This window comes from Leptopilina boulardi, unplaced genomic scaffold (assembly GCF_019393585.1).
Source record: "Leptopilina boulardi isolate dan_hultmark-lab unplaced genomic scaffold, ZJU_Lbou_2.1 LbouV2_332, whole genome shotgun sequence".
Taxonomy (NCBI): Eukaryota; Metazoa; Arthropoda; class Insecta; order Hymenoptera; family Figitidae; genus Leptopilina; species Leptopilina boulardi.
This window is the reverse complement of record NW_026137899.1, coordinates 3,864,253-3,879,424: the sequence shown is the minus strand read 5'-3', so window position 1 is coordinate 3,879,424 and position 15,172 is coordinate 3,864,253. Positions and strand designations below refer to the sequence as shown.

At 27.2% G+C, this 15,172-nt stretch overlaps 2 protein-coding genes across 2 annotated transcripts in view; both read left to right on the top strand.

The window, feature by feature from the left end:
- Positions 1 to 15,172, top strand: part of LOC127285384 (uncharacterized) — a 91,138-nt gene that overhangs the window by 63,856 nt on the left and 12,110 nt on the right. The gene's annotated exons all lie outside the window — the stretch shown is intronic.
- LOC127285414 (uncharacterized) lies at positions 9,620 to 11,964 on the top strand. The gene is made up of 2 exons (XM_051311417.1): positions 9,620 to 10,100; positions 11,534 to 11,964. The coding sequence occupies exons 1-2, from the start codon at positions 9,783 to 9,785 to the stop codon at positions 11,717 to 11,719; spliced, it is 504 nt and encodes a 167-aa protein (XP_051167374.1). The 5' UTR covers positions 9,620 to 9,782; the 3' UTR covers positions 11,720 to 11,964.

The window sequence follows — 15,172 nt, the reverse complement described above, 5'->3', positions numbered from 1 at the left end:
ATATATGCTGGATAACGCATAAATAATTCCAAAAATGCATTGTAAACCTGTATAAAAAATTAAAATTGAAAAAAAAACTCTAAGCTCGACCGAAGATTTTCGTTTTGGGCTAAAAAGTAATATTTTTACCTCTACTTCAAAACCCCGAAAAAAAATCGGAGGTCCATTCATTTTTTATTTAATGCTGGTTAAGGAACGCCGTGGTAATAATAATAATATGCATATAAAATAATATAATAATATTTAATATACAATACATTTTATATATATATATATATATATATATATATACATATATTATAGTTTATTTCTTTGGAACTACTAGTTCATACAAGAGAATAACATTGAGCTTTATTCATAACATTCTTACAATTAATGTAGAAAATTATTGACTTTACAGTTTCCTCAGTAGGAGAGTTTAAGACATCGATACAGAAATCGATCATAATGATTGACTTTAACAATGATTGTTAAGGTGTCGTCGCTTATATGTAAAACTTGTTCTCTAATATCTCTATAAGAGTCGCATTCTATCAGTAAATGGTAAAGTTCACTCACTCTCAAAATGAAACCTCCACAACAATGGTTGTCTTTCAACATCAAAATCTTACTTTTATAAATTATTCTTGAATTATAGGTACTGGTTAATCGAATTTGAGCGAAGAATTTTATAAATGTCAAAGGAACTTTTAATTTAAAATAACTTTGTGCTCCCTCTCTCAAAAAGAGGTGCGGAAGGATTTGCAGAGATTTCGATCCTGAGAGGGAATTTACATCCCCAGCCCAAAGAAAGGCCTCATAAGTTTTAATTAATCTTATTTTATTGTCCTTTATGTATTGCGCATTCCATGTCATTGTTTCGCCAATAACATCGAACATTTTAACTACTTGTTTATACCAGTTATATTTTACTGCTGAGTTTGGAGATTTCGCTAAACTGATCAATCTTAATAAACAAACTTTCGGGTATCTGACATTTTCCATATTTAAAATTTTTTTTATTAAATTGAGAGTTAGCTTGAACACTTTAGCAGATAATTTGACAGCACCATCTTCCAGTCTTATTGCATAATTAGTTTGGATTTTTTCAATATCTAAGAGAGAACGAAGGCCCCATATTTGTATCGCGTAAAGAAGAGTGCTTGTGACTAAACTATTAAATAATTTTATAACTACTACAGGATTTGGTATTTGTTGAATAAAAATGTACATTTTTATTGTACTTGGCAGGAGAAATAATTACGGAATTTTTAAATTTTTAAAAAACTTTAAACTCAGGAATCCTGACAAAAATCATGTCTTCAGTCATTTATTTTTAATAAATTTTCAAGTCATTTCATTTTTTTTTAAATTTTGCACACACATTTCAACAAAATTTTTAAAAATTTTATTTATTTTATGCAATTTTGCAAAACTTAAAAAAAATAATTTTACATTTATAACAGAGAAAAAGTGATTCAAGATACATATATGAAAATGCATAATGAGACCCTGCACGTCAAGTTTATAATGTAATTTGTCAGCCATAAGCTTTTTATTATTATTATTATTATTTTCATAACTTATAGTGTATAATTTATTTTAGAAATGAAAATGAGAGAAGAGTGATGTGATTTAGAAAATTAAAAGCACTTACCGAATAGGCCTTGACATTTGTTAACACTGGCATCAAAAACTTAAAATAAAATATGGAAAACACTTTTCACTTTCAGCTATGCCACTATCACTTGAAATGTGAAAATTTTGAATATATCTCGCGAACCATATTTTTACGATTATTTTACACATCAAAACACAGTAAAACAAAAAAATCACGCATACACAAAAACTTACATAAAATGTCGAATCAATTTATAATTATTTTTGAAACTAATTACTTCACTAATCCGAAATTTTAACGATATGATATGCACGTGAAATAAGGTTTTAGGTGTTTCACTTTCTCACGAAACTGAGATAAAAGCAAATGGCGTAAATGAGACGAAGGCCAGACAAGTTAAACAAAAGTTTAAACTAACTTCCGTAAAAAAATTTTTTAAGACAGTTTGAAACTGCAAAAAATAGTCATTTATAAATAAAAAAAAAAACTATATACTTAACGGAAATTCGGTCTCAAATTAATAAAAAATTTTAATTTGTTAAATTAATTTTAACTAAAAAAAATTAATTTAAATTAAACCAAATCTTCGCATTGCATAATTTCCATTTTTTTTGAAACTCTGCCGAAAAAAATTCACAAATAAAATTAAAATCTAATCAATAAAATCAAATTAACAACTTACTTGTCTAGAAAATGTACTGTCGATGATCCTGGAGCCGATGAATACTATTAAATAAAGAAATAATACCTGAACTTTCAACGGTGGAGAATACTATAGAAGATGCAGTAAACGGTTTTGTTCGTGTATAATTGTAGCAAAAATTTCTCAACTTTTAGCATAATTCCGGTCCCTGTATACTCTGCACACGCGAATCACTGAAAGGAATGAAATTTAATAGTTAATAATTGTGTTTTTCATTATATCTATTAATAACTATAATTAATGTATAAAAAGTATTCACTTTTCTTGTGTTCATTGTCGCCTTTCTGTTGATGCAATTGAAGAGCGGTTCTTTAAAAAGTCCATCACTTCTTTGACGTAGTATTTTATTAATTCCATAACCTGGAAAAACTGAAAAGAGTTGTTAATTTTAAAATAAATAAGATAATAAAGAATGATACTAAATTTATCCAAAAATTTTGTTAAACCTTTTAAACCCTATAACTTCAAAACAAAATTTATGCTTAATTCGTGTAGAACACGTGTTAAAGTTGAAAATTCAAAGTTAAAAAAAAATAATATTATCGAAAGTCAGAATTTTTGCAACATTTCTGGTCTTGAAAATTTTTCTAGTACTTTTGATAATGTACCCTAACTTTTCTTTGATTTTCCTACTTATGGCAACCCTATAGAGGATTTAAAATTTTCAAGAGTCACTCAACACCTTCCTTTAATGATCAATGGATAATAATAATAATTGCAAAACTTTTAATAAAATAAAAATAATAAAAAAAGTATTAATTTTTTAAATTAAATATAAACTATAAAGAATAACTTACATACAAGAACTTTGACCGCTTTTCTATTAAAAGCCTTGAATTTCTTGTTTTTTTAATCAAGACACTGCAACATTGTCGATCCTTTAGAGGTCTTTTTGGCGAATGCACCATCTGTGACAGGCATTTCGTCGGCTTTACCTTTTTCGCGTAATTTGGACATATCCATTCTACACCATGCTTCTTGATTTCTTTTCCTAAAATATTTGATTTTAATATGAAAAACTTAATATTTACAGGAAATTTAGCATTCTTTACAACAAATAATGTCTTCAGACAAATGAAGAAGATGTGCAACAAAAATATTGTAATTAAAATTTTCAGCTAAATAAAAAAAAGTATTAAACAAAATACTAAAAAATAAAAATTGTGCTCCACATATGGGTCACAGTACCTTTATTGTTTAAAAAACGTGAAAAGATGAATAATTTTTTGCAAATAGATAACAAAAATTTTGAATCAATTAAAATTTGAGTTGAAGTCCACAACGTTTGTAATTACAGATTTAAAATAATATTTTTTATTACCATTGTTCTTTAATTTTCATCTGAAAAAAATTTTGACAAACTTTTTCGACTATTTTAAAAAGAAAAATTTTCAGACTAGAAAATTTATTTTTTTCTCCTTTAAAAAATAATTTTTTTAATTAGTTAGTTAATTATAAACGTTGTGGACTTGAACTTCGTAAAAAAATATGAACTAAGATTTCCTCAGTTAAAATAAGAATTTATTCGAAATTTAGATGAATTGGAAAATTCCAAGTTCAAACCTGACATTCAAGTATTTTGAAAAGTAAACTGAAATTTATTAACATTTGGAATAATTGAATTTAAAATTTGTTAAAATTAGAAATATTCTTATTTTTATCGTTTACAATTTTGATAAATTGCATTACGATGATTGATTACAGGTTCTGCCAGTAAATATTGTCTCTAATAGAAATTTTTTTTTAAGTTTAGATATTTTGTTCAATTATTGGCCTCTAAGAAGAAATAAAAATTAAATTTAATATTTTTTAAGTAAATAATTTATTTTTTCAGATGCCAAGTATTATTTTCTAACAAAATTAAAACAAAAAAAAGTAGCAAAAAAATTCGTTTATTTGAACGTTGAATTATTTTGATTATTTAAAATTTATATTTTATTAGATTTTTATTGATTAAAATTAAAAAAATTGAAATTCAGAAAACAAACCTCTAAATCAACAATTAAAAAAATAAGTGACAAATTCAAAAAAAGATGGAAGATGGAACAGTCTGATGAAATTTTTAAAAAATGATAAAACAAATACAAGTTATAATATTTAGGTAGGGTAACTGCACCAGTGGTGGATCAGTTAAGCCCCTTAACTTTCTTATTTTGACTTTGAAGTTCTGTATAGGTTGTTCTTAGACAAATTCGAGGTTATTCTTTATAGTATTATGGACCAGATAGTTCCAATAGACATTTCCTTCAAGGTTAGACTTAATTTTGACACCTACGTTTACTTTAATGCTCCATCAAAGATAATTTGTCAATGATCCTATTCTGGATCACTGTTTGCACCAGTCATGGTTATAGATTGCTCCAGTGGTGGATCACTTAAAAAATCATACTAAAAAACATTGCATTTTAAAATTACGAGACTGAGACGTTTTGCAACTTTTATAAGGCTTTACGGACAGATTTTCAAATTCACTTTCCTATCCATATCCCCTCCTCTTTCATTTCTATAGGTATAATGTGACTAAATATTAATTAATCATCTTTTTATTAGAATTTTTGGTAATAAATAAATAGAAACTCTTAAAGCTTCAGTTTCAATGATAAATAACATTTATTAATTCTGGGTATTTTAATTCAACAAAAATTTAACAATTTGAAATCAGGGGGTCGATTACGTAACTTTCCCACTTCCCACATTTTACATCCCACATCTCACTTCCTACATTTTACATCCCACTTCTCAATTCCCACATCCCATTTCCCACATCTCACTTCCCACATTTTACATACCACTTCCCACATCCAACATCTTGTGGGAAATGGGAGAGATGTGAGAAGTGGGATATAAAAGGTGGGAAGCGTGATAAGAAAAGTGTAATGTACAATGTAAGATGTGAAGTGTGAAATGTGAGAAGTGGGATGTGAAATGTGGGAAGTGAGATGTGGAATGTGAAATATGGGAAGTGGGATGTGGTATGTGAAATATGGGAAGTGGGAAGTGGATATGAAATATGGGAAGTAATAAGTGAGATGTGAAATATGGGAAGTGGGATATGAAATATGGGAAGTGAGAAGTGAGATGTGAAATATGGGATATGGGAAGTGGGATGTAAAATGTAGGAAGTGAGATGTGGGATTTGGGAAGTGGGATGTAAAATGTGGGATATGGGATGTAAAATGTGGGAAATGAGATGTGGGATGTGGTATGTGGGAAGTGGGAAGTGGGAAAGTTACGTAATTTTCAATAAAACAATGCGTCAACAGGGGAAAAGTAGGACTGATCCACCACTAGATTTTGTTACTTTTTTGGTTCCAGTCGTGGATCACCCCAAAACAATGGACACGCGCTACTTACAGACGTAAATATTGTTCTCAGGGCTCTATGGGGATGAAACGAAATGCCTCCTATTGTGAAAAGAATTAAAAATTGTCCTAAAATGGCTCCAAAGCTTTCTATTCCAAAATATACTCTTAACTTACATGCTAAGGAAAACTCTTGTTTTCTGTCACCACTTTAGTAATTGTTGTCCTGCTTTCTTCGCGATGAATTTAAAAATTTTTTTAAATTGTAATATTGATCTGTATAATTTTCTTAACAATTACCGACACTTGTGGTTCATTTTCTTACAAACGTGTAAACACAAATGACCATTTTTCTCGCAGTTGATCCACCACTGGTGCATGATCCACCACTGGTGCAGTTACCCTAAATAAAAATAAAAAAAGGTAATTAATTTTCATTTAAAAAAGGAATAGGACTAGAAAAAAAGCAAATCACCTGAATTTATCCGTTCCAGTAGAAGTTTTCTTAATTTTCTTCAACTTTCACTTGATTCTGTTCTTGATCCACGATTTCTCCATTCATTTCCATATCTGAAAATTTGTCCTGATACTGATATTCAAGGGGATGCGTAATAATGGCGGTGTTGCTTCTCCCTTGTCAAGAAAGCCAACTTTCAAGTAGACCAGACTTAAAAAACATTCCGTTTATCCAAAATATCAATAACGCATTTAGGCACGTTATTTTCCTTTTGTTTTTTATCGTTGCCTAGAAGAACGGAATTTCATTTAACGTAATCGTTAAAGAAGACAATTACAACATTCAAGTAAAATAAAGAAAAACATTAATAAAAAAATACAAGGGGGGTCCTTATTTATAAAAAAAATAAATTGCTTCCTAATGCACCTTGAGGAACTTTTCCCATGAGGAAGCAATAATAATATAAAAAATTACATTTAAAATGTAAATTAGAAAAAAATTAAATATAAATTAATAAATCAAATTAAATCAATAAATATTTTTTAAAAAACATTTTTCTGGATATTCTGGATTAATATAATTTACACAAAATCATCTTCTTTAAAACATTAATTTTTAATATTTATCAGTCAAAATTATTATTTGTTATTTTTGATGATACAAAACTAGAAAAACTTTTTTGCGCCCACTAGGTTATTTGTCACTATTTTTATTAGTTAACACATATATATTTCTAAAAAAAATTTAATTATTATTTAATGAAAATTAGGTACATTTAATTTTCGTTTATATAATAAATTCTAATTTAAAATTATGTAACCTATTGTGCAGTAATTACCATGAAATTGAATGACAAAAATTTTGAATAGTTGTAGGTTATGGTTTATATTTACAAGTATAAAATAATCGAAAATAATATTTAGAATTTACTATATTTGAATTTCTAATTGATATTTATTTTTTAACCATATATTTCTGCAAAAGATAGATTAAAAATTCTATTTCTTATTATTATATAAATATATATATTTTTCTTACCACAAATATTTACGTTATGTTTCCTGTGTATGAATTATTCAAAACTGGCATCCATAGCGCAAATAACACTTGTAATCACAACTGGAATAATAATTATTATTACTGGTCACTAACAATACTTTCACTTACTATATTTAATATTACAAATTTTCGTAAATAGCTAAATTTTTAATTATAAACGTAAACCGGCGGCCGGCAGAAATTCTGGACAAAACAAGTTCATGCGGTAGTCACCGATAAACACAAAATAAAAAAATTGCTATAAGTCAGTTCAACTTGTGACATAGCGTGACGTCACTTTTCAAAATGATGCCTCGTAGGAAGACATGAAATGCATTCAAGTCAATGGAGCGAATCAGTTTTTTTAAAATAACTTTTGAAAAATTAATTTTTGAACCCAAGTGTAATTATAAAATATTTTTCATTTATCGAAATCTTTTTTTAAATAATAGAACTTAATTTTGTTATTTTATTATTTAAAAAAAAGATTTCGATAAATAACAAATATTTTATAATTAAACTTGGGTTCAAAAATTAATTTTTCAAAAGTTATTAAAAAAAATGATTCACTCCATTGACTTTTATTCATTGCATGTCTTCCGACGAGGCATCATTTTGAAAAGTGACAGGCTGATTAAAAGTAATTCATTTGTGATAAATATTTTTAAATATAATTGTTAGTAATAAAATGTTGGCGTTATTATTATTATAGTTTATAAAACTTATTATTATGTTGAAGTATACTGTAATCAATGAAATGTATAATTCATATTTGCGTTAAAACCTTGTTTACGATCAACTGCTTTTTAAGAAGCACGCGCTTGTCTGGTGAATAGAAAATGTGTTCAGCCGTTTCCGAATTGAGGTTTTTAGCGCATTTTTGATAAAGTGTATACTAGGAAAGTATGCGCAGACGCAAATCGCAAAGTTGATGAAATTGAACAAGAAGAAGGATTCGGAAGCAACACTGCATACATGTGGTCTTGTTCATTCATCAAAAGTCGACATTAGACGTAGTTCGTAATAAAATTTTCGTCAAATTAAAGTGAGTAAAACTTTTATTTTTAATCCTTTTTCAACGATATAAATGCACAACATTATGTGATCGCTAAAGTAAAAGTCACGGTTTTGGAACAATGTTCTGGTTATTATCTTAATTTGAAACGTTTTCCATACAACATTTAGTTTTATTTTTTATGCGCACAGACTATTTTGTGTATTAAAAAAAGAAATGTTAAATCACGTATTAAAAACAGAAAATTTACACAATATTTCCACTACAAATTTGTGTTTCATATTACATTGTAGGTTATGCACGTGTTTTAAACTGCTAATTATAAAAGAAATACATTTTTGGATATATAATTACCATAAGAAAACAAAGAAAAATAAAGTTTAAAAAATGTTTAGTAGTAATTTGCTTTAGTCGGTTTAAATTTTTAGGAGATAACCCACTTAAACCAAAATTTGTTTCATAATCAAAACCTTATAGTGTATGAAGATGGAAAATTTAGGACAGTATCAATAGTAAGAAATTTTCAGTTCTTGCACAATCAAAACCCATTTTCGCCAATGATTTTACGATTTTTTTAAAAAATAGATATGTATATTTTAATTTTTGTCATTTGGTCAAGTATACATATATATAAGAAATATCTATCAAGGCTGAGGAATAATAGAAAAGGGGTTGTAATAAAAAAATCACAAATTTTTAAGGAATTAATTTCTTATGTTAAAAAAAAGATTTTTTTATTTTTTATTCCAACCCCTTTTCTTATGTTTCTCAGCTTTCATAGTTATTTCTTATACAGTATGTTTGATCAAATGACAAAAATTGAAATCTACATAACTTTCTTAAAAAAATCGTAAAACAATTTACGAAAATGGATTTTGAACTTTAGAAATTATATTGTACCGCATAATTTTGCAAAAGAGAAAAAAAATTTGATAATCTACAAAAATGGCTTTTTTAGCGATTTAAGCCACTGTTACAAAAAAAACCATTTTGGAAATCAGATTCGTACACCACAAAAAAATTTTTATAAAAAGAAAACTTAAAATTTATTTTTTTATCCAAAATTTCTTTTTTATTTTTATTAATAATACTGGTGATTTTCCTTTAGGCTATATTGAAGAAAACAAAAATGTCTCAACGAACCACGAGAAGTAAGTACTTGCAAACTTTATTTTATATATGAGCCAAAAGTTTTGAACGTTCAAATGAACAAAATATTTTTTTCAATCTAGAAATTATTAAAAATTATAATGGCAATGTAAAATAAAACAGTAAATTAAACTAATATTCAATTAATAACTCCTTTTTAGATATTTAAAATAATATTTTGTAATAAAATTCGTATTTAAAGAAGTTACAAAAAAATGTTGTTCATTTGAACGTTCAAAACTTTCGCTCATTTTTATATATAAAATAAACCATTTTTAAAATGTTTTTAGTTGTAAAAAAATAATTTTGTTCTCAGAATCAGGAGGTGTCAAGACAACAGAGAGCAGTCCGGGGGCTGAACAACATAATGAAAATAAAATGATGTTGAGAAGAAAGAGGAAAAAAATAACTCCAGTGATCAGCAAACTGTTCAGCAGCGTGCTGATTATTATCAGCGTTTAGCCGAAAAGAGAGAAGCTGAACTACAAGTTATAAAACAAAAAGCTTTAGAGGCTGAGATGTTAGCTCTTGAAAAAGAAAAGGAAGCTGAAATGATTTCAAAACTTCAAAGAAGCGCTGAGGAAAATTTAGAGTATCAGAAAAGGTACATTGAAGCGCAAGGAAGAATAAAAAATGTGGATCAGAAACTATCAAATAATGTAAGTGTTCCTTCTTCATCAAATTCATTCGTCAACGCATTCTCAGCATCAACTTCTTGGGCGCAGGATATTGATTCCCTAGTGACCGATTCTTCAGGAGAATATGCAAATTTTGTAGAAAATTTTGATTTCAAAACGGAAAGAGAAAGATTTCAGGAAGAAATGGCTTCGATGAGAGTGAGTATCATAAATATATATATGATTCTTTCAAAATATTTGCTACTTCTCCTTTTCCTGACTTATGTTTAATTTTTTTATTATAAGCGATTTTTTTAACATACTTGAATAAACAGCGATTTTTCGACTTTTTTTGATATAAAAAAAGTATAGACTTTTAAAATAGAAATCTTCAAAAATTAAAATTTTTTAAAATAATTTTGAAAATAGGCTTCAAACAGTTGAAGGTTTAACTTTATTTTAATAAATCATTTAAAAATTCAGTTGCATTCAAAAAAGTTTAATATAATCAGTTATAGTTATAGTTTAATATAATTAATTCAATTGTTTTCAAAATTCAAATAAAACTTTAGCAATTTAACACCTTCATTGTTAGAGAAAAAATTGACACTGTGGTCTCAAAATGTCCAACAAATTCTGATTGACAAATATTTATAAAACTTAGTATATAGGGATTTTTGGGGTCTCTCAATTAAAAAAAAATTTTTTTACTTTTACTTGTTTACCAATTGTTATACTAATAAAAATAATAATACACAGCGTATATGTCGTACTAGCCTGCAAAAAAAATTTTTGTCTGAAAGTGGGAAGTCATTTTCCGCAGTTTTCAGTGCGCTAAATCCAAATCTGTCGACAACAATTTTTCACCGCGTCAGGATTTTGAAAAAAGTGCGGTCAAAATATCCAAAAATCACGATTTTAGCAGTCTTGTGAAAATTTTTACCGGGTATACCTGACGTCCTACAAACTTGGACGTCATAGGACTCAAATTAAAGCTTACATCGAATCGATTCGACAATTAATTTTGCTTCTGACAACTAAAGTACATTGTTGTTGCGTATATCGAAATTTTAGAGTAAACTACAATGCTCAAGCTTTAATTTGATTTCTATGCGAAATCTCTATAACATCAGATACACTCGGTACAAATTTACACTGAAAGACTTTTCGTTTGAAAAATTAATATGATTTGTTTGAAAATGAGGATAATTCTGTTTTTATGCGATTCAGTCGTATAAAATGTAACAATTTTTAACCAAATAATACCGAAAATTAGTATCATCATATTAACTTTCATTATTTGGTTAAAAATTGTTACATTTTATACGACTGAATCGCATAAAAACAGAATTATCCTCATTTTCAAACAAATCATATTAATTTTTCAAACGAAAAGTCTTTCAGTGTACGAAAACTGACAAAAACGTGATTTTTGGGGATTTTAAACCCACTTCTCTCAAAATGCAGACTTGATAGGAAGTTTTGGTGGTCAGATTCGGATTCAGTGCTCTGAAAACTGTACGAAATGACTTCCCAATCTAAGACAACAGAAATTTTTTTTAACAGGCTTCTGTTATTTGTGATATATATTCATATGAAATTTAAAGCAAGGTTTATTGTCTTCATGAAAATCAAAAATATTTTTCTTTTAGAAACTTAAGCGGCAAATGATAGTAGCCTTGTATAAAAATTCGAAGCAAGCCGAAGGACAAGGAAAAAGTAACGACAAAGGAAGAGGTGATGGACGAGGAGATATTGGCAGAGGTGGATATGGTAGGGGAGGATACGGTAGAGGAGGAAGAGGACAAAGTGGAGGAGGTGGAAATTACCATTATTAGGCATAAAACGCAAATCGTTGTTTTTTGTCTTAATTTGGAAATTTCTAAATTGCCTCTAACTCATATTTTACGTTCTGATTTGCCCATGGTTAAAGCATAACACTGTTGATTTGCGAGCTTCAGAAACGTAGCCTTCTTGTATTTTTTAACACTTTGTGTATTTTCATATGCGTAAAGCAATATCAAGATATATTTTTTCATCGAAAATATTATTGTCCTTTAAGGAAAAACATTATATCACTTGTATTATGGTAGAGATTTTCTTTTTGTTTTTCTCAAATTTTGTTAAAAGTTTAACGAAGTATTACTTTTATTTGAGTTCCAAAAACATTGTAAAATGTGCCTAAATTTAATTTCCGAATTGAAAATGTCAATTTCTTCTGTAATGGTTGTTCTATTAGTAGTCGCAAATCGATTTTTTTATTCAGAGACTCAAATTGTTTTTCTTTGTTTTTTTCACAATATTTTCTTAATTTTATACGCGTAATACTTTAACAATTATTTAATCGTTTATCCCTTTACGCATTATTATTTTATTTCAAGAAAGGAAAAAATTTTAAATCTTGCCTAAGGTTAATTACGTTCTTCTAATTACTTGTTTATTTTTATAAGTGTAGCGAAAAAAAAGTTACATGTAATTATTATTGTATTTACTATGTACAGTGATTTATCATTCAATGAAGATTCAATCAATTAATTTATTGTTATTTTTAATTTTCCATACAATATCAAATATTGTAGATCCAGGTTTATTCTAAAAATTACATATAATCACTTGGAATTGCATCGTACAGTAAAAAAAAATTTCTAAGTTCTGTTTATCGTTTAAAAAAAATTTAAATTGACGTAACTGGACATTTTTCTGTTAGATTTCGTTTTCAGTCCAGTTTTTTGTGACTAGGATTTTTTAATTCTTAGCATTCTGAGTAAAATCCTACAGTTATAGGAAACTGACTGAGAGACACATATTTTTTTAACAAATCTTTTATAAACAATGAATGTGCATCGGTCTAGAATTATGGGCTTTGACCTCTGCTAATTATCAAACAGTCATTATGTAATGTTTTAGGTTATTTAAACGTAATTTCCTTAATTCTTTAATTAACTTAATTTTTTCACCGGCGTTATTTTTTCATCTTTTTTTATCCGTCAAAAAAAGCGTGAACAAAATCGGCATAGTTTTTTTGAAATTTCGAAATTTATTTGCAGATTTTTTACACTTGGCGTCGATTCTCTATCGAGAATCTTGATTAAATATGAGAAATTATTTGAAATGAATTTCAATAAAAAATTTCATTAAGGAATAACATTTAAAACATATTATTGTAAATACTTTCTTAATTTATTAAAATATTTTTTAGAAATTTTGAATAAATAAAATAAGTAAATTTTAATTTATGAATTACAATAATAGATGGTAACATTTTTTACTTTGAGATATTTGGTCATTAACTGAAGAGAAACATTGCACCTGTTGTTAAAGTTTTAGAATCTTTTGATGAAAAGTAGAAAAAATATATTTACACTTAATTAAATTTTATTTTAAATTTTTCTTACAGTAGAATTCACGTTAATCCAAATTATCATTCTGAAGAACTTTTATGCAAATTATTTACTTTATAGAATTTTCATATAACACAATTTCGATCAATTTCTTTTAAGTATTATTAGATTAAATTTTTAATTATAATTTTTGGATAATATTAATCCTATAAATATACATTTTACACAAGATAATTCTACACCGCTAATTGTATATAGTCTTCACAAAAAAGTTAACATCATACCAGTATAATTAATACAGCTCCAATAACTTCCAATCTTGACTCTTTTCTTTCTTCCAGACTTTTTTAAACGAAGATCTTACTTGTCATTAAACATCTGCCAATGAAACACTGGAAAATTTTAATTTCGGAGAAAAGTTTGCCTATCTTTGTGATGAACGAAAAATATTTATCTAAAATATCCTAATCTTAGTTGAACTGTTAATTTATTGCGAAATTATAACCAAATCGTCATTTGATTCTGCAAAATTAAAATATTAAAACAAATTATATTTTTGTATTAGTTGAAAATTTAAAGTTTTTTTTTTAATTAAGCAACAAAACTTAAGGATAATTGCTGCTTCAATGACTTCCAGAAAAATATCTATCGCCCTAACTCGTCAAAATCGATTGTCAGATGTAAAAATTGAATTATAATTAGGATCCCGAACCAAAAACGCCAGTGGTGTCGCGATCGAACTTTAAACTTCCCGTGGGGTTAGAAGCCACCTCAGTTTTCCATTCTAGGTTAAGTAAATTCTGACGCAATAATAAAATTGAATAAATATGTTTAAAATAGATATTTTACATGCACTAGAGATGTATTAAAATAATTGTTTCCACAAATTCGTTTTTTCAAAGTTGAATTGAATGCCTTTAGTCGTGTGATGCTTACGAAACATTTTATTCCATAGATAAAAACGTTGTACTCTTGAGTAACATGAAGAACGATTTGTTCTCGATTATGCTGTTGATTTAGAATGAAACGCACCACTCGATTAAGATCTGACCTGATATCATAGATAAGAAAGCCAGAGCAAAATCAGACGGGGCGTTACACGCCTATGTTTCATTTTCTTAAATTCTGTACCTAGAAAAAGGCAAATTAACTTAAATCTAGTAAATAAATATAAACTGTTCTATTATTCAATTATAAGTGTGATAAAATTGCAATTCTGCATCGATCCTTTGCATCATTATGAATTTGCATTTAACATGCAAATAATTATCATGCATTCGCAAGCATGATTACTTTGACACTTTCAGTCAAAATAAAAAGAAACGTACATGAAATAAATAATTCATGTAATGAGCTCTAATAATTAGTAATACAGAATATGTGAGTTATACTTTAGAATATTTATTTTGAAATCTGAAAAAATATTCTGTCAATATCCAATTTGGATAACGTTCCTTTTCGTCATTATTAATCAAGTTAAAATCGCACACACATAAAAAGTATTTCAAAAAAAATTGCTATAATGACGTATTTAAAAATAAAATGCAAATCTTCATCATGCACATGCAAGCATGATTATTTTGACTCTTTTAGTCAAAATAAATAGAAACGTACATGAAATAAATAATTCATGTAATGAGCTCTAATAATTAGTAATACAGAATATGTGAGTTATACATTACAATATTTATTTTGAAATCTGAAAAAATATTCTGTCAATATCCAATTTGGATAACGTTCCTTTTCGTCATTATTAATCAAGTTAAAATCGCACATACATAAAAAATATTTCAAAAAATTGATATAATGACGTATTTAAAAATAAAATGCAAATCTTGATCATGCACATGCAAGCATGATTATTTTGACTCTTTTGGTCAAAATAAAAAGGAACGTACATGAAATAATCAATTCATGTATCTTATGTCTTATTTAAATTTAAATTAGCAA